General features: G+C 35.2%; 1 protein-coding gene across 1 annotated transcript; it reads right to left on the reverse strand.

Annotated features, from left to right (window-relative positions):
- Positions 1-17,356: 17,356 nt before the first annotated feature.
- On the reverse strand, positions 17,357-19,148 carry LOC131041387 (protein trichome birefringence-like 43). The gene is made up of 5 exons (XM_057974440.2): positions 18,840-19,148; positions 18,586-18,751; positions 18,306-18,484; positions 18,065-18,232; positions 17,357-17,962 (listed from the first exon to the last, which is right to left on the reverse strand). The coding sequence occupies exons 1-5, from the start codon at positions 19,130-19,132 to the stop codon at positions 17,686-17,688; spliced, it is 1,083 nt and encodes a 360-aa protein (XP_057830423.1). The 5' UTR covers positions 19,133-19,148; the 3' UTR covers positions 17,357-17,685.
- Between the last annotated feature and the right edge of the window lie 2,546 nt (positions 19,149-21,694).

Genomic DNA, 21,694 nt, shown 5'->3' on the forward strand with positions numbered 1-21,694 from the left:
TCCTTGTGTCCAAATTTTGAGCATGCCTTTGAGTGTTTAATTGTTTTGGTTGATCCATAGCTTGAGCATATCTATCTGCATAAGGCTTCCATAATGGTCTTCGAAGGTAAGTATCATATGTTTGACCATGTGTATGTGGGACCTCTGGTTTTTGAAGCAAAGCTGATGGTGATTCAGGTACCATATGCGGTCCTCTATTTCCTCCACTATTAGGTCTCCTTTGATCCATGTTGGAGTGAGTTTGTTGTGAGGGTCGGTTTTCCATAAGTTGAGACATGTCAAAGTCATGAGGTATTTTAGCTCCACTTTGTGCCATCATGTGTAAGAAGTATTGTCTATCCCTCTTCATTATCTCTTCAACCAATCTATTGAAATGAGGATTCATTATGGATTCTTCTACATCTGCTGATTGTATTGAAAAGTTGTCCACATTGTCATTGTGTGTAGCCTTGTTGTTTGTAGTGTCTGCATTTTCCACATTTGGAATGTGTCTATAAACATCCATGTCAGGCAGTGTAGTGTGCTCAGGATTGAAAAATAAATCATTGTCATACTCATAAGAACTCATGTTGGCGGACTCTTGAGCTTCTTTAGCTTTTCTCCTAGATTTTTGAAGACGGGTTTCAACCATGAACTAGGTGTTTGACCAAGATGTGTAAGATTAGATGAATAAAATGGAAAGAGTATGGAAGACCAAGAGTTGAATGGAATGTAAATGAGTCTGAAGTTTACTTGCAATGTCCAAAGTGTAAGACCGAGTATGTAAGTAGTAGAGTAGGTGTGACTCCCAAAGAGAGGATAGTTTCTCTTGATGAGGTAAGCTGACCTTGACCCTAAGTAAGACCAAATGAGACCCAAAGGTAAGAAACCTTGATGAGGGACCACTTAGCAAAGTGTAGTTGTAGTATGTAATATGTTGACAAAGTATGATGAGGACAAGCAAGTGACCTTTTGACTCAAGTTTAGACAAATGTGAATGTAATGTAAGGTGTAAAGCAATGATGGACTGTATGAGACCCAGAGACAGGTTGAATGCTAAATGAAACCTGAAGAAACAACCTAGGAAGCTCAAGTATTCCGAAACTGATTTCTCTTGTTTGTTGGACTTTGAAATTTTCTTGCAATTTTGAACACAGACGCGACTGTATACTGCACAGACGCAGTTTCCTGACACAGACGCTACTCTGTTAAACACAGATGTGCTTCTGCGATTTTCTTGTTTATGTTTGCTGGACTGTAAAGTTTTTTTTTTTTTTGCAATTCTGGACACAGACGCGACTGTATACTTCACAGACGCGATTCCCAGACACAGACGTGTTTCTGTTTGACACAGACACTGCTAGACACACAGGTGCTATTCTGCCCTTCACAAACGCGCTTAGACAACACAGACGTGGTTAAAACAGACACAGACGCGTTTCTGTAAACTTCGTGCAATTTTTCCAATCTGTGAAGTTGTTTTGTTGTGACCAAATCCGACTGTTTGACTGTTTTTCGTGACAAGAGGACACAATGTTGATGAGGACTCAATGTTTAGACTCCAAAAGTGTGTTGTTTGATGTAAAATGTTTTGCATACACTTGAAGACACAAAAGACACAATGTTTTGCTGTTTGATCTTGAATGCTTTGAATGTTTAACATAAGTCAAGCACAATTCTTATGGCTGGCCAAGACAATAGTTGTTGATCCCACATAGGGTTTTACCCCCGAGGCTACGCTATTCAGAGCGGATACTTAGATGCTTGACCTCACTGGCTCCACCCTCGGCACTCACTTCTCGGGTCAGCCAAGCATCAGTCCCCATGAAAACTCCCCATGGCGAACTTTGTATCTCTACTAAGAACCGTATGTGTGTGGGCCGCTACCAGAGGTCCGACCTCCTGCCCCAACAACTAGAAGGATTTGGGCCTCTAAAACAAAATGGTGCTAGTAAGGGCATCCGCTCGTGTGGCCATACATGCGGCACTTTCAGCTCTGTAAATACAAAAGGCTCCCAGCCGGTAGGGGTTACACCCTACAAATGATCAAATAAATTTGATCAAACGGGTTTATGGGGAGACATAGTGTCGGTATGAACTAATCAGCACACATTATCCATAGTTTTCACCATGAATACATTTGATTATAGTGGTTCGGATAAGGTGGGTTTTCCTCGCTACCACTTGGGTCGTCCTCTTCTCACTAGTAGTCCTAATGACCACACGGGAAGACAGGCCCTCTAAAGATTAAACAAAAAGAGCCTATTGCTCAAGACACAAAAGACAATGATTCAATTTTAGTGCACCAATGGAAGTGTTTGCTAGTCTATGAAAACAAGGCACACAATGAAATTTCAAAACCCTAGCCAAGGACCTACAACAAAATTTGTTAGTAGTTTGGGTTGTTTCAAATGATCACCCCTTCCTGCAAGCACACAAGTTAGGTAAATTTTAGAAACCCAAAAGACTTTGTGAAAGAGGGGCCTTCAACCAAAACGTTTTAGCTTCCAAGGCGAGCTGCAACAACTTAGTTAGCTAGATCTGAAAGGGTTAGTCCAAAAGTAAACCAGATCTGAAACCCTAAGTACGAAATCCGAAAACCGAATCAATGAAAATTTAAAAATTTTGAAACAATCAAAACACAGACGTTGTTACCTAAGACACAGACGCGTCTGTATGACACAGACGCGTCTGTATGACACAGACGCAGTTCTGTGACTCACAGACGTGGTCAAAAATCACAGATGCCCTTATCTGACCCAGACGCGATCAAAAACAACACAGACGCGCTTAGAAAACACATACGCCCCTGTCTGAGACCTGCAAAATAAAATTTGTCAAAAACACAGATGCGACTCCAGTATCCGTAGACGCTCCTGAAAATCAGAGACGCGATCCGAAAGTTCGCAGACGCGAAAAAAACCTAAAATGTCGTCGAAAAATGTCCGATCTGCAACTTCAAAAAATGCAAAATCTGCAACAAAAAAGGTTAAATGCAAAGGGACAAGAGTCCCACCGGGCGTGCCAAAATGTGTATGGTGAAAATGGATAACAATAATAACAATATTGAAAGACTAAATGGATTCAACCACAAAACCCTAGCCTAACAATCAACAAAGATCCACCATAACATATGAAGATTACCTAAGACAATGCAAATCACATGAAATCACAAAGATTATACCATCACATGTCCAATAGGGTTTTGATCTCCATTCTTCCTATCTCCATTGATCTTGCTTGATATATTTGCTCTCAGATTTTATATGCACAAGAGCTCAACAAAGAACGGAATGTGGTTGCAAGTAGGATCGTAGTGTAGTCAATTGATCAAGTAGTTAGGGTTTGATAATGAAGAAAGCATCTCCTTAAATAGAAGACACAATATGAAATGGAGGGATAAGATTGAGAGGTGTAAAAGGAGGTCGGCTATGATTAGAGGGTAGGTAGAAGAAATAGTAAAATAATGAAAGGGGTAGGTAGTGTATGAGTTAAGAGATGAATGACATGTGTCATGTGTAGAAAAAGCTAATGAATTAATTAAATAAATAAAGATTTATTTAATTAATAGAAGAAGTGGGATCAATTAAATAAATAAAATATTTATTTAATTTAGGAAAATGATAATTTAAATAAATAAATGTATTTATTTAAATGAGAAATAAGGCTAGAAGAAGATAAATGAATTAATTAAATAAATAAGGATTTATTTAATTAATAGAAGAATTAGGCTTAAATAATTAAATAAATAAAATATTTATTTAATTAGACATGACAATTTTAGGTGTCTACAGAAATAACAAAATAAATAAATTTCGAAGTCTCATATTTCGATCAACCATAAAAGAGATCAATTTACTATAATGAAATCTGGGTTTTATAATCACTTCTTTTCTACACAGCAAAACCCCACAATAATAAAAAAAAACACAGTCTCATAAAGAGAGTTACAATACAATATTTTTCAATCCCAAACCATTCCAACCAAGACCCATATTGGGCCAAAAAGGAGCTATTTAAACACAACGATTCAGCTATGCTAACAAGAACACCAGGCATAGGCATAGATCTAAACCCACAAATCCAAAATTTAATCTAAAATCCATTTCAAAAGATTGGGAAAATATTTTTTTTTTTTAAACTAAATTGATAAACAGATCCTACCTGATCTCGCATTCTCGGCAAGATCTGCTGAAGAGCCTCGATCTGCAGCTCCCAAAAACCCCTCATTTCTCCTTCCAAAACCTCCAAATTTCATCCCAAAAATATTTTTCCAACAAAACATTTTTCCAAAAAATATCCATTTCAAAATTTCCCAAAAATTTTAGGTTATAAGGAAGAGTTGACCAAAATTCCATTTTTGGAATTAAAATTTTTATTTAAAAATAATTCTTTTCTAACTATATCAACAAATTAAATTGTTTTTTTTCAATTCCAAATTGATTTCCTCATTTAGTTCAATTTAACCTTTCTAATTTAAAAAACCAACAGAATACAATTAAATTTATTGCAACTAAATACAAAACTTTCTTTTTCAACAGCATATACAAAATGCATTTAATATTCAAAATCAACCATATAATTGAGCTTGTTCTCAATTTAGATCGAGAAATTCAATATCAACGAAAAATCGCATAACGAAATCCTGATTAATCTAGTCCATTAATCTTCAATGCACAAACACATATATAATCAAAATAGTTACTAAGGACTAATTAATCAATTTAACCATACACACCAAGCATGCAAACCGAGAGGGTCAACCAAACAGACGACTCGCAAACCCAAACAAAAAGGGAATACCGACGACGACTGGCGATGCTCACTTGAGCATGACTAAGGTCAACTAGGGTCTTACGACCACCTAATCCAACTCTAAGGATTAAAGAGGTACACTCAAACCTGCAAATCCAGGTGAAGACGAACCTCGCACTCATGCGGCGTTGTACCTGAAATCTCCTGCAACCAAGAGTCATACATGCATACATATATAAAATTTAATGAAAGCGTTAGCCCGATATTAATACCACGAAATAGGAACACTGAATAACTTGCATACAACTAGCGTGAAAACCACATCAACAGCTGTGCATTAAATCAAACATCTGACTATAACATAATATTAAGATAAACTAAACAAGATTAAACCGAGATTAGAAATTGATTAGGGCAGGGGTACTACAAACATAATGCATTAAATGATTACATGCATTATGTAATGAAGGAAGCTGATGAGCTGGCTATGATTAAATGATTAATATGCCATGAATGAAGTTTGTTAAAGAATCTATGGCAAAGGAAAATCGGCAGGAAGATCTATAGCTTAGACTGAACCGCAATACCCTAGCACAAGTTCCAAGAAATATATGCAAGTTCCAAGGCAGGGTAAAATGTTTTCAGATCAAAGGATACATTGAACCTGGTCAAAGTTTGAAGATCTGATGGCTATGATTGGTCATGGGAAATGTGATCAAGGAGATTAAGCGGTTGGTGAATTGTTTATAAATAAGGAACTGTTGATAAACAATGTATGTGGGCAAGTCTATGCACAGGAATGCTACATAATGATTACCGAGCACAGAAGCTTGAAGACCTATTTGAATAAAAAGAGTATAGAGCCCAATAGACGGACAAGATTAGTCCTATATTGTATTGAGAAAATAAGAATCTGCTTTAGCATTTTAGATGTGAAGTTGCAGATAGATTTTTATTACTGTTATTTTGTGAAGTGACAGAAAATCTCTTAACCGAGTGGACTTAACAATCTTATTTGTAAAACCCTCTAGCAAGGTGACATTCTGACTGAGTGTTTGAAATCCTTTAACAAGGACACTTCTAACAAGGTGAAGATCCTAACAGATCTGAGGGAAATCCCTTAACTGGGTCACATCTAGCAATGTGTTTGTAATCTTTAACAGGATTTTCTTTTTACCGAGCATACTCTAGAAGAGTATATTTCTTAGTGGGTCCGAAATCCCACAGTGGTTTTTCCCTATTTGGGTTTCCACGTTAAATCTGGTGTTATGATGTTATGATGTTTATATGCTTTTGAGTTTGCATGTTTAGCAGTTTTGGTTATATTATTGAAGCATATGTTACCGAGGTTGAATTTGTTGTTTTTATGGAAGATTAAGTTTGTATGATTCACCCCCCCCCCTCTCATCTTATTAGCTTGGCATCTGTACTTATCTTTAAGTATCAGAACTATCATATAGAAGACACTATAAGAAAAGGAGGGATAAGATTAAGAGGTGTAAAAGATAAATGGTCGACTATGATTAGAGGATAGGTAGAGAAAATAATAAAATAATGAGAGGGTAGGTAGTGTATGAATTAAGAGATGAATGACACGTATCATGGATAGAAAAGGATAATGAATTAATTAAATAAATAAAGATTCATTGAATTAATAGAAGAAGTGGGATCAATTAAATAAATTAAATATTTATTTAATTTAGGAAAATGATTATTTAAATAAATAAATGTATTTATTTAAATGAGAAACAAGGCTAGAAGAGGATAAAATGAATTAATTAAATAAATAAAGATTTATTTAATTAATAAAAGAATTAGGCTAAAATAATTAATTAAATAAAGATATTTATTTAATTAGACTGGACAATTTTAGGTATCTACAATATCAATTGCTGCCATATTATCACAGTAAATAATTATAGGCTCTTTGCATTTTACCTTTATTTCCTTCAACATTTGTTTAATCCATAATACCTGAGTACAATTAGTTGCTGCTGCAACATATTCTGATTCTGTTGTTGATAATGATGTACAACTCTGTTTCTTGCTCAACCATGAAATCAATCTGCTATCAAGAAAGAATACTCTGTCGGTGGTGCTCTTTCTGTCATCTAAATCTCCTGCCCAATTAGCATCGGTGTATGCACATAAATCAAAATTTTCATCTTTAGGATACCATAAACCAAGATTTGTTGTGCCTTGTAGATACCAAAAAATCCTTTTCACTGCTGATTCATGATTTTCCTTAGGATTAATCTGAAATATTGAAACAATACATAGTGCATTCATAATATCAGGTCTTGTTTGTGTCAAATACAGTACAGCTCCAATCATAGATTTATATCTTGTTAGATTAACAGGTGTTGAATCATCCTTCAATGATAGTTTGTCAGTTGTAGTCATAGGAGTGCTTACCGGTTTAGAGTTTTCCATACCAAATTTCTTTAGTAGTTCCTTCAAGTACTTTGATTGATATATGAATATACCTTTATCAGTTTGTGAAATCGGCAATCCTAAAAAGAATTTTATCTCCCCAATCATAGACATTTCAAATTCTTCCTCCATCTTATTAGAAAAGTCTTTACACAATCCATCTTCTCCTCCAAAAATTACATCATCAACAAAAACTTCAATAACCAAGATGTCATCATTAGTCACTTTGAGATATAAGTTGTTGTCAGCATTACCTTTAGTGTAACCAAGCTTCAAAAGATATTTGTCCAATCTAGCATACCAAGCTCTAGGGGCTTGCTTCAATCCATATAAAGCTTTCCTTAACCTGCAAACCATATCTTTTTCATTTGTCAAAGAAAATCCATCAGGTTGTTCAATGTAAACTTCCTCTTCAAGATCACCATTCAAAAATGCACATTTAACATCCATTTGATATACTTTATAGTTCTTGTGTGTTGCAAATCCTAGGAATAGTCTAACTACCTCAATTATAGCTACCAGTGCAAAGTTTTCATTGTAATCAATTCCCTCTTTCTGTGAATATCCCTTACACACTAATCTTTGTTTTTTTTTTATTACCTTACCATCTTCATTAAGTTTATTTCTGAATACCCATTTAGTTCCAATTACATTTTTGTTTTTAGGTCGGGGAACCAATGTCCATGTGTTATTGTTTTCAATTTGTTCCAATTCATCTTCCATAGCCTTAATCCAATGTTTATCTTCACATGCCTCATTAACTGATGCTGGTTCAATTTGAGAAATTAAACATACCTCTTCATTTGCCAGTGTTTCTCTTGTCATAGCTCCTTGATACTTATTCCCAATTATCTGACTTTTAGACTGATTCAATCTTACATACCTGGGTGTATTCACTTGTTGTTGTTCTTCAATCACTACGGAATTCTCTGATGATGCCAGTGTGACTGGATCAACATTTTGTACCAGTGTTGTATGTGATTATCTCAACTGCTGGTTCAGAGTCCATAGACCTTGAATCTCTTCTAAAGTGTTCATCAATCTTCACATTTGCACTCTCAATGATTTTCTGCAATCTTTTATTAAAACATCTATATGCCTTGCTCTTAGATGAATAACCAAGAAATATTCCTTCATCACTTCTAGGATCAAATTTACCAATATACTCATCTCTCCTAATATAATATTTGCTTCCAAATATTCTGAAATATTTAAGAGTAGGAGTATTACCAAACCATAGTTTATGAGGGGTCTTACCGGTTTCACCTTTGATGTGAACTCTGTTGAATGTGTAAACCATTGTATTCACTGCTTCTCTCCAATACACATGATGTTGGTTTGCTTTTGATATCATGCTTCTAGCTGCATCCAGAATAGTTTTGTTCTTCCTTTCCACAACTCCATCCTCTTGGGGTGTCCGAGGTGCTGATAGCTGTCTTCTGATTCCCTTTTCTTCACAAAATGTATTAAATTCCTTAGATGTGAATTCACCTCCTTGATCTGATCTTTAACATTTGATTTTCTTACTAGTTTCATTCTCTACCATTGCCTTGAATAGTTTGAATTTCCCAAAAGCTTCTAATTTCTCCATGAGAAAAGTAACCCAACACATTCTAGAATAATCATCAATGATTAGCATAAAATATCTATCTCCTTATAGACTTCTAGTTCTTGTCGGACCACATAAGTCAGTATGAATTAAATCAAGAACATTATTGGATTTCTCTGGAATACTTTTAAAAGTTGTTCTAACTTGCTTTCCAAGTTGACATTCCTTATGTAATGCCCTGCTAGGAAACCCCGAAGGGATAAAGCTAAAACACACGAATGGAGTGCAAATAATTTTAAAAAAAAATTAAACATAACATAATGATACAATGAGTTATCAAAATCTCAGATAACACATCACAAGACTAAACAATACCTAAGGAGTTTCCCAACGTGATTACTTAATCTAACATCTAACTCAACTCACAACATTTGATCCAATTAAGCAGGTTAACTTAATTTCATGTTGTTACTTTAAACAAGGATATAATTTGTTCAGTAAATTAAAATTATAGATAATAGGATGCGTTCATGCATTATGGTTGAAGATGTAGCTAACATGAGGAAATTCATCCATTAAAGTTAAAAGATAGATAACTTAATGAGTTTATCCATTATGATTTAACCAACCCTTACGTTCAAACTTTCATTAAAACTTAAGTCATGCATCTAGTTTTATAACACACTTTAATTTCATTATAAACTAATGAGTTCTTTCCATGCATACTTAATTTCATTATCAATAATTGAATATATTCCATTATTCTAATCTACATTCTTTCATGATCTAATTTTTGCATTTAATATGATGACTAGACACATGCATTTAAAATTAATTTCAACTAATCTACTTGATACATTCTAACATAATGCCATCCATACATGTTAAAAACTAAAAAGGAACATAAGAACATAAGCACCACATAACACCAAATTGATATCGAAGTTCACCCCTAGAGGGCTACATCTCTGGGACTGCTCAACTGCAAGACCCCTCTGATCATTAAATAAGCTAAGAATATATAAGGTTCACATCATTTACAATCCTGCCATCAAGGCAAACATAACCAATATACAACGACCACATCGGTCAAATAAATACATAAATGATCCTTGAATAGGAAAGGATCCAACTGAACATAATAGAAGCAAAAACAAAGGTCCACTGGAGCATCTGCAAAACTAAGTCATCGTAACCCAAGGTCTAGCATGACATCAGGTTCTCACAAAGGCATAAGCAACAGGACGACTCCACAAAAGTGCTCCTATCAAGACAACACAACCACACACTAGTGAACATAGGGGACAAGTGTCTTCACACAACCTGGTATGGTTACCATGGCAGCTCTTCATAGGTTCCGACCCCATCCACTGGGTTACCCTAGAAACCTATTTCGAACCTTCGGCCCATCCAAGCCTCATGTGGACCCACACATCCTTTCGTGAAGACAAGGATGATGGTTTGCCATTTCAGGCCTTCTCACAACATGTCGATTCTGTGTTATCACTCGTCCCATGTGTGACGCACAATTATCTTACTTATTGATTCATTAACTAACTCTCTAATATGCTATTAGGTTATCACTTATTAGACACACTTTCGATGGGTTACCCAGTAGCCACTTTGGGTGCAGCCCCCAATCGAAAGCCACTTTCCCATACGACACTAGACCATACTCAATGAACTCCTAAACCTAGACATACACAAGGTCAAGCAACCAGAGTTCAAAATGGAGGAAACAACCATTTGGTCAAATACGACTTCATATGAGGTGCACTAACTAACGATACTCTAACTAGAGACTTGACCAACTATGGTCAACCACAAATCATCGTTCGACACCCGCATAATGAACATGACCAATTATAACACCATCACAAGACAACAGTCAAACTCGAGATCGAGGACGGAAATAGGTATCCCAAATCAACCAAACGATAGGGTCCAATCAAACAAATCAAGGTCTTGCCATTACTTAAGCAAAAGTGAATACAAGAATTTAAACTTGCATAGGCAATAACCGATAGAGACAATCTTTTTCCATATTGATTTAAACATTAAAAGTCGATCAAGTTTTCTAAATAATCTAAGTTTGATTGCAGTTGTCTACCTCATCTAGGTACAAATCATTCTTGGTTTTCTAACTCACTAAGTTCATATGCATCATAACATAACATAATTATTGCATCACGAGTTTTAAACCAAATTCACATTAACATAAATATTCTATACGCAGAACACCCAATGATATAAAATCAAATATTCAGATTAATCAACTAACATATGATATTCATTTTTCCAAATAAAACATCATTTCATCCTGAGTCGAATGCAATAATCTAATCTCATATCTAGCAACACAAATATACACTTTCCAAAAATGGAAATATAGATTAAAAGAAATATAGAAATAGATAAACATTTCCTAATGAAATATAATTCCCTTGCATATATTAAAACAAATACACAATCCAAAGATATTAATTAGTATATATCTCTCTATATATTGCCTAAATTAATAAATTAATGACTGAACAATCATTATTATATATTTGAAAATATACGCTAATTAGGAATCAGTAATTAATATATAATTAATAATATATATTAATATTAAAAATTATCGCAATTAATATATATTTAAAATATACATTAATTAATAATTAATATATAATTAATCAAATATATTAATTAAAATTTAATAATATTAAAACATTTTAAAAACAAAATTTAAATTTAACATATTATATTTATTTTTTTAACTAAAAAATAATAATAAAAAAAATACCCATCAAAGGGCAGTCGCGGGCCCACCTCCCATCCACGAGAGTGGGGGCGGTCGTGCCCTAGCCGCCGAGCCTATGGCCACCATGGTGGACGCAGACCCTCAGTCTCCACATAGTGGAGCAGGGGTCTCTGCGGCCACTGTGGTGGATGCAGACCCTCGGCCTCCACATTGTGGAGCAGGGGTCTCTGCGGCCACTTACGTGGATGCAGACCCTCTGCCTCCACACTATGGACGCAGGGGTCTCTACGGCCACTTACGTGGACGTAGACCCTCGACTGCGGATCTACGGAGAGGAGGGCGTGAGTTGAGCCTCGGCTCCTCCGCCCTCCAACCCAAAATCTGCCCCAAAATAAAATAAAATAAAAATAAAAATAAAATTTTGTTTTATATAATAATTTTATTATTATTTTAAAACAAAACCTTGAAAACGAAATTGAAAACCCCAAAATTCTTTAGAATTCACAGTCTCATACAAAGACTAAAAAAAGAAATTTTTCTATACAAGTTAAAACAAAAAAAAATGAAATCCCAGACTTCATAAATTCACAGTCTCATATAGAGACTAAAATATATCTATTTGTACAAACTTTTTTTTAAAAAAACAAAATGAAACCCTAGATTTCTTCAACCAAAAAAATCAATTTTAGGCAACGAGAATCATTGCTCACACATGATTCCACCATTCAGCCAAACTCTAGACTAATTTCTCAATCAAAAATAATCCTAAGAGCTTTTCAATGAAGATTTAAACCAAAACAAATACAGGGAGAATACCAAACCCAATCTTTGATTAAGCAAACAACTCAAATTATACACATATTCCTACCTCATTTCGCAATCCTGGATGAGATTTGTTGCAGAGCCCAACCTCCAAGCTCCAGATCAATTCTTATCTCCTTATAGACTTCTAGTTCTTGTCGGACCACATAAGTCAATATGAATTAAATCAAGAACATTATTGGATTTCTCTGGAATACTTTTGAAAGTTGTTCTAACTTGCTTTCCAAGTTGACATTCCTTACATATCGGATTGTGAGGTTTTACAATCTTAGGTAAATCCCTTACTGCCTTAGTTGTACTGATCTTTACAATGCAATCAAAATTCACATGACAAAGTCTCTTATGTCATAACCAACATTCATCAATATGTGCAATCGAGCATGTCTTCTCATTGTTATTCAAGTGAAAGATATTACCTCTAGTCTGATTACTGGTTGCAATTTCCAAACCAGTTATATTCATGATTTTGCATTTACCATTCTTGAATTGTAACTGAAATCCTTTTTCAACTAATTGACCAACACTCAAAAGATTATGCTTCAAACCTTCAACATAATAAACATTGTCAGTATTGTGCTTACCATCAAAAGATATAGTGCTTTTTCCTCTTATCAAACAAGCTTTATCATCCCCAAATCTTACTAGACCTCCATTGTATTCCTAAAAAGTTAAGAATTTACTTTTATCACCAGTCATATGATATGAACATCCAAAATCAATGATCCATTCATCCTTTTCTTCAATTTTAGCTGTCAGGGCCTGCTCTGCCGGTTGTATAGTAGGTGTCGGTTGATCTTTTGTTATTGCAACAAAAGCCCATCCATTGTCTGTTGGTTCCTCATCAGAATCATCAGTAACTCCTTCATTAGCATAGTAACATGATTTGTCTCTATTCTTATTAAATATGTATCTTTGATATTCATGGTTAGGCTTATATGTTCTTTTAGCTTCTTCTTTTAATCTTACATGTCTATCCGAACATCTAGATGCCATATGACTAATTTTATTGCAGTTAAAACATTTAAATGGTGCTTTACCTTCATACTTACTTCCAACTGGACCTTTAGGCATTTTTCTTGCAAATAGTGCTTCAAGCTCTTCAAGTTCTTCATTTTCTCTTTTGATGTTTTCAAGTTCTTTTGCATAAAGTGCTTTCAAATCAGATTTCTCAGATGATGATGATGATGTTGTAGATAATGATGATGCTTTGAAAGCTAAATATGTTTTAATTGTAGCAATAGGACCAAATTCCTCAAGCTCAAAATCTGAAAGTTTTCCAACCAAAGTATCTCTAGATATTGATGTATTAGGCATTTTTCTAAATTCATTGATAGTAGTTACTTTCATTTTGTATGCCGATGGAAATGCTCTTAAAAATTTAAAAACAATCTCATCTTCACTTAAGGATCCTCCACAACATTGTATACCCAAAACAATTTCATTAACTCTTTCCATAAAAGAAGAAATTATTTCATCTTCTTCCATTTCATATTTTCATACCTGACCCGGAAGCATTCCAGCTTTGCAGTTTTGACAGTGGTATCACCTTCATTCAATGTCTCCAATTTATCCCAAATAGTTTTAGTAGTAGATCGGTCTGATAATCCCATGATTTGTTGATCTGACAATGTGCTCAAAAGTGTTTCTCTTGCTTTGCAATCATTCTCCTAATCTTTAGCCAAGTTTGGTGGATTAGGTTGACTTTGTGTAGGACCAACATAACCATTCTTTGTAACATCCCATATGTCTCTTCCAATGCAATTCAAATGTGTCTCCATTCTGATCTTCCATATACCATAGTTAGTTCCATCAAGTTTCAGACTGCCCTTCCTGAAATAGTTAGTTGCCATAGAATCTCCTCAAGCTGTTAAACTTCTGCAAAAAAAGGACTTAGCTCTGATACCAATTGTTAGGACCCAGAGGCAATTGAGAGGGGGGGGGGGGGGGTTGAATCAGTTGTCTATCAATTTCAACCCAAATATAACTTAATCAAACTTGATGCATAATACCAGTAAACCAAACTTAATGTCGGTTGACAGTTTAATAGATAATAACAATACCGGTAAAGCTTAATGCATGAAACAAAAAGAGAAATAACATCCACAACACATAACACAGATATTTGTACGTGGAAACCTTGTAAGGGGAAAAACCACGGTGGGAAACCTTACCCACAATTAGATGATACTACTGCAGATAGTATGCGTGTACAAATGGGGTTTGCACATGCAGAAAGGCCAACTGCCTAGAGCTCACTACTCAATCACAAAATAGGAGTCACATTGATTACAATAGGATGGTTAAGTCCTAGATAATGTACTGCTCAAAATAACATCTTTATATGTTGGATTCAGTACCGGTTAGGCTCAGATTATCTCCTTCAAACCTTCCTTTAATCTTCAAATGATGTCTGCGTGAGTAGCTCTGCTTATATTCACATATACCAAATATCACAACCTTATTTCATCTTCTATCCTCGATATCATGTTAATCTCACAATTGAGATCTTACATATATACCAAAACCTAAGACCAAATGTGTAGGTCGGCTCACTAAGAATATTACAATTAAATCAATTATAAATAAATCAATATGTGATGCATCATGTCGGCTCAATGCATAACCAATCAATAAATCATCTCCATAATGTGTCATGTTGATCTGAAATAGATAACGCATGTTGGTCCATAACCTAGACCAATTTGTCGGTAACAACAAATATGCCAACTCGATTAGACCAATAACCAAATCACCAAAACCAAGTGTCCAAACCATGTCTTCGACATAACCAAGTAATCTCCAGATGATAACAAATCATCCTCTATGTCGGTGAACAATATAACCTGTTGGTGAACCAGATACCGGTGACTGTGCATAAGTCACTGAACATGCCAATGAACATAACCAAAGATCTCTAGAAAGATAGGTGCTGATAAGTGTTGACAAGTGTTGACATCAATGACAAAACCAATGCAAGACATCCATAATACCAACAGATAATAGCTCCCCGAAAGAACTAGCAATACCTTTGAACACATCTGCATTCCAGAACTCCATTGGGAACCCAGGAAACCTTACCCAGACAAGAACTGCTTCAAAAAAGTTACTTGGATTAGTACCATTCAGTGTCCATTTTTTCAGAGCCAACAATGACTTGCCAATGACCTAGGGCCCTCCACAATGTATTGCAATAATATCCTCTTCACATGAGAAGAAAAATGAGAAAAAACCTTTAGGCATTGCAACAACCTCCACTTACCCTTTCAAGCGCCATTTTCTCTTCACAAATTCTCTGATTGATTCAATATTAGGCCTGGGACCCATAAACTTGCCAACCGGAGACAAATCCATCAAGGAAATATTATGATCTACAATCGGGTCGGAAATGGTTATAAAAACACAACCTGATCCACTCTCTGAGGAAACCATAACAAGGGGAAAGAAATATTTACCAATGCCTACCCAAACTCAAATTTGAATTTTTAACTTTCCTTCCTGAGTCCGCAACACCATCATTGGCCCCCAAAATAGGACCGTCTTGAATATTATTGCCAGATCTCTCGGCAGCACACGAATCCTCCTGAAAGGGGTGGATCCTATTAACAAAAGTCAACTCCTCACCTGGGTCCACTTGAAGGTCATGAGGCCTCGTGGAAGGGCACTCTGTTGTAGTTCCCATAATAGATCCAGCAAAGAGTGCAAAACCAATAGTCTTTCCTGGATCATTCCTTCCATCTCCATCACCATCTGCCCCTCCATCCTTCTGCAAAACGTTGCCATCTCTACTACCTGCTCCCGCTACTAGGATTTGATTTTAGTGATTTTTTTTTTCTCATATTAAAAATTTAACTTCTATTAGATCTCTACTTTCTATTATCTTTTCCTTATGATTTATACGTAAAACAAATGGACGCTAAAATCATTTTCTTACATGCAGGTCTTGAGGTAGAAATTTATATGAAATAGTCTGATGGTTTTGGTGTAAAAGGAATTGAAAATTTAGTTTGTAACATGAAATAGTCATTGTATGCTCTATAGCAATGGGTATGGATATAATATTCAAAATCCAATGCTTTTACATTGCATGTTGTGTTTGTTAGAAGTGACTATGACCATTGTTTGAAATTAATTGATGATAAGTTACTTTTACATGGCCATTTTATACTTGGATCCATGTTACCACAAGGGAAGTATTGCTTTACCTCATCTTTGTATGTGTATTCTATTGCCTCATTGGGGCCATATGCTTATACTACTGTACTATTAACCTACATAAGTGTTCTTAGCTAATGAGATCCACACAACCATTTATCATTTTCCTATGTTGTTTACCAATCTAATTCATGGATACCATCACTAGCCAATTTGTTTGTCATCATTATCACTTGAAATTATTTTATCTACTTAATACATGATACATTTGTTATAGGTATTATTTGACTTGAATTTCTAGCTTGGATTATATTTATATTTCATTTATTATTTCACATTCATTCAATTCCTAATGCTATGTATCCAAGCAATTGAAGGTGGGCATATTATGTCACTAACATTCTCACAATGAGTTTGTAAGCAATTACATTTGTTTATACAAAGATTCATTCACCATAACTAGATGGATCAAATACATGATAAGCCATCACCACATGCAATGGTTCAGTACTACATGACATATGATCATCCATGGTTATTGTGGTTGATAGAGCATTACCACATTATATACCCGAGGAATTTATCTAACCCTATTTCCTACTCTACTTTTTATGATCCTTGATAATAAGATTTAGATTTAGATTGTTCTTATTTTTACTTGTGTGACAAAACTTATTCATGTGACACAGTTTTCTCTATCTTGTAGTTTTCTATATGAAGAGTTCATGTCAAACAATGAACTTTCTATATAGAAATAAAATGAAAATATATCGGTTTATAATCAGAACATATGTTTTTGTATCTACAAATAACTTATCTTATTTATAATAATATGAGACTACCTATATATCATGCAAAAGACACTTAGAATATGCTACAAACAAGACATACATAGATAAAAAGATAATGCAACAGGCCAATACAACCCTGAACAGATACTCTGATAGAGTAATGAGATATTTCATTTTTAAAACTACATTCACGAGGAACTCCATTGTCAGAAATGAGTTTTTTAATTTTTAAAACTACATTGACGAGGATTTTGATTGCACCCATGAAGAGCAGGGCTGTGTCTATTCTGGCTCCAAAACGGACCTTTCGTACAGTGTGTTAGAGACAAGTTAGTCAATAGCAACCGTTAATCGCAAAATCGACGGTGTAAAACGCGCAACTAACATGTGTGTTAGTCAATCCGTACTGTCGTTTTGGAGCCAGAATAGACACATCCGAAGAAAATAAGGTGTAATGGTTAGGCCCCCAATAAGGTCGCATAAAGTAGCTGGTTCCAGCTATCAGGAATGCCTGGCAAACACCAGTGGGTACAATCTTGGTGCTCAGGTCCAATATTGTTGAGATTTGTGTACATTGATGGATGCCCATCTTTGCGAAGTGCTGAGTTAAGGGAGGTATTCAAGAATTTTACTGGAAATTTAGTGGTGCTCAGAACTTGCTGGAGTATGGCGGAGTAAACAGTTGGATGAGGGTTGTATGAGGGATCTTGAATGGGCTTCTTCTCACTCGCGCATCTGTTCCATTCATTTTAATATCATCAGGAAAGGAAATGGTGTAGTAAATTCTAGGGATAAAAAGGAATTTTTTGGGGGAAAATTAAAAGTTTTAGCTGTTACCTTCTCTTCCTGTTATAATGGCTGTATGAGTTGCTGCGAAAGAAGACCAGGGTTTGGGGATTCACATTTGAAGATACCCATTGTGACCATGTAGTCAGTGCCTTCTTGTAAGCTACCAGTGGCTTCATGTCGGTATAATTTTTTTGGCCTTCCATAGCTATGTCCCATCTGTTCATAAAGACATTAAGTTCAGTGGTTTATTTGCATTGTGTAGTATAATGACATAAAGGATTCATCATACCTTTGTCTGCCCAAAACTTCTGGCCACCATTTAGATGACTCAAAGACGAGGATATCAGCTGTCCAATGAACTGAGTTGTTTTGGATCTCATCCACATGAAGAATTACTTTCATCTCATTAGTGATCTCAAGATCAACCAAAAATGGAGACCAGAAAAATTCGATGGAAAAATCATATTCCTGCCAACAATTAACCAATTTTGTTAATGATTAATTACCCAACAATTAACATTTCCTGCAAGATGAGTTAGAAAGCAGAATCCATCCATCTGCTTGCTTACAGTAGAAATGAATTTATTATTCAAGTGACTGGTGGGAACGAATGTAGTTGGAAACTCTTTATAGACAAGGCAGACCAGAGACTGAAACTGGTTTTGGGTTATGGAGTCACCAACAAAAGCTACTTTCTTCCCTTTCAGTTTCTCCAGCAAGCGCCTGGCACTGAACCTGAAAAAGAATCCAACCGTTACAGAAACAGGATTTCCAAAAATGTGAGCCAATAAATTAGAACAAAATAATTAGAAGACTTAACAACCTTGGAACATCACAGCCATTTGGCTGCCATCTCCACTCCTGATAACCAGAATCTGGTCTACCATTTGCTTTGCAATCGAATTCTTTCGAAACGTAAGGACATTCTGAAGGCTCATAGAGAGGATAGGAGGGATCATGGACCCATTTCCCAGAGAACAAATTGCAATTTGTTTGTGTGTCACAATCTTGTCTTTTATGAACTTCAAAATCCCTGATTTGTTTCTGTGTAGCTTGGGCAGAAACATGATTGAGTGATAAGAAACAGAGCAGGAGAGTAGGAATTGCAGTCATCATTTTGGTGGTGGATTGTCTACTCCCTTGAACTGGGTCCATCCTTATAGAGCTTCACTCTGGAAGTTAGAATTTAGGATAATCACATAACTTTCATGGCGGTTAGCTGAAAGTTCTGCTAGATTAAGACAGGTTGTTAGAATTTAGGATAACAATGCAAATTTGGCGAATGGATTATCGACTCCCACAGCTGAATTTCAGTTCAGGCTTCTATTTATTTTGTAGACCAGATAAAAGTAGAGATGAAAATAGAGGGGAGGAAGAGGGAGAGATTTAATAGAGAAGAGGTAGGGGATAGATAAAAATAGAGAAATATAGAGATAAAAAGAAGAGAGAGGAAAAGGTAGAGGGAGAGATAAAGATAGAGAGATGAAGAATATTATTAAGAATATTTTTGTTTCTATAGACAAGAAAAATATTTGTATAGATTATATAAATTAATTCAATTTATTAAAAATTTAAAATTTATCATTGTCATCACTAAATGTTGGAATAATCATTATAGATGGTATTTGACAAAAAATAAGTTCACAATGAAGATATCTATATATATTTTAATTAATAATAATATATCAAATAAAGAAAATTGGTATTAAACAATGTTAAAATTATAATAAAAAAAATGGTTATGAAGATTACTAAGAAATATTTTGTTTCTAGTATTGAAAACAAAAGTATTTCTGTATAATCTATAAATTAATTTCATCATCGTCATCACTAAATGTTGGAGTAATTAGCATGACTACTTTTTGACAAATACTAAATTAACAATGGAAATATCTACAAAATAAAGTTTATATTAATTAATAATAATATATCAAATAAAAAAAATTGATATTAAACAATGTTAAAAATATAATAAAAATAAATAGTTATAAAGATTACTAAGAAATTAATGTCGATCATGGATTAGACAGGGAATTGATCGTAGTCAACCTTTTCCGATCGACCTTTTTGTCATTGTCGAGGGAGAAGGCTCGACATATAGATGGTTGAGGGAGATAGCATGGATCGCATAATGAAGAGGGAGTGATATAAACTACTATATTATTTATTTATTTTAATTGGGGGCTTGATTACTTATAAGATGCTCCCCTAGTCGGAATTTGAGAGATATAGATTTATTCCCAACCTTTGAGTGAATAGGTATTGGAAGTCCTAAATTAAAGGTTGGGAAGACCCTGCATGCAGGGTGGAGGGGACTCAATTATCTAATCACAACAAAATAATAAATCGTTGCTTGAAAGACCGATAACATTCTATTATTGTGAATGGATGCAGGGCCACAACAAGATCCGAAATGGCCACAATTTTTTCATTCAAGAAGGCAACCCTATTTTCTCAATTATTGCCAAAGCATCTGCTTCCACTATCTCAATTAGTCTCCTTATATTTGTTTCGATGAATAGGTGGAAAGAGAAAAGATATCTTGTCCTTTGGGTGGCTAACTTAGGCATTGGGATTGAGGAGCTGGTGTACTGTGACGTAGTTTGGTTTGGGCTCAATAAGGGAGGGTGATGACGATCAATAGATATCAATTGTGTAACCCCAGGAAGGGTTTATGAGAACAAAGCATAGAGACAATTCCTATCGAAATGGGAAGTGAGACAAGACTGATCTAGCCACAATAGCCTCTCCACCTTATTTTAGCAAGTTGATTAATTAAGTAGATCTAGGTGGAGCAAATAGGAAAACAAATTCAATATATGGACTAGGGGAGGTAGACCATGTTGGAATCAATGAACACTGAGAGGGGGGATGAATCAGTAATCTGCTATTTACTAATTTATAAAACTGATTCTTTAACCACAAAATGCAAAGAACAAAAACTATAATGCAGAAACACAAAGCAAATAGCCACACAACCATAACACCAAAATTTTAACGTGGAAACCCGGAAAGGGAAAAACCACGGTCGGATTGAGTACCTATAATATTATTATACTATGGCCAGTAGTAAAACATAATTACAAAAGTGGAATGCATTTGCATTCAGGCACACTGCCTAGAGCTCACTGCTCAATTACTAAATAGGGATGCAACCCCGAAGGACTCACTGTCCTACAAATGTGATTTGTAAGCATATACAATATATGAACTGGAGTATAGAATCTGCAAATGCCAAAAATCAGTTTCGGTTAGGCTCAAGAATGATCCGCTGTCACTGCTTTGAGAAACTTTACTACATATACCGGATCATGAAAACCTAAGATGCGCAGGTGAAACTGCGCTCAATCACTTTCAACACAATCTTGCATACTCTCACTCCCTCAAAACCATCATTCAAGTTGGTCTTATATATCCACACCATCAAAATAGATCTCCAATAAGTCAGCTTCTCAAAACAACAAAATGTGAAACGTATAGTCTCATGTCGGCTCAATCCTCTACAAATCCTTATTTTGGACCTAAAATATATGATCACAGGCTTCCCATAGGTCAGCCCAATCACCTCAAACTTATCAACGTCCACTAGAATCACCTCAAGGAATCTGGACCACACACTACACAATCAAACATAATGATAACTCTGTTCTTCCTGCAATATCGGATACCAGACCAAGA

Source organism: Cryptomeria japonica, chromosome 11 (assembly GCF_030272615.1).
Source record: "Cryptomeria japonica chromosome 11, Sugi_1.0, whole genome shotgun sequence".
Taxonomy (NCBI): domain Eukaryota; kingdom Viridiplantae; phylum Streptophyta; class Pinopsida; order Cupressales; family Cupressaceae; genus Cryptomeria; species Cryptomeria japonica.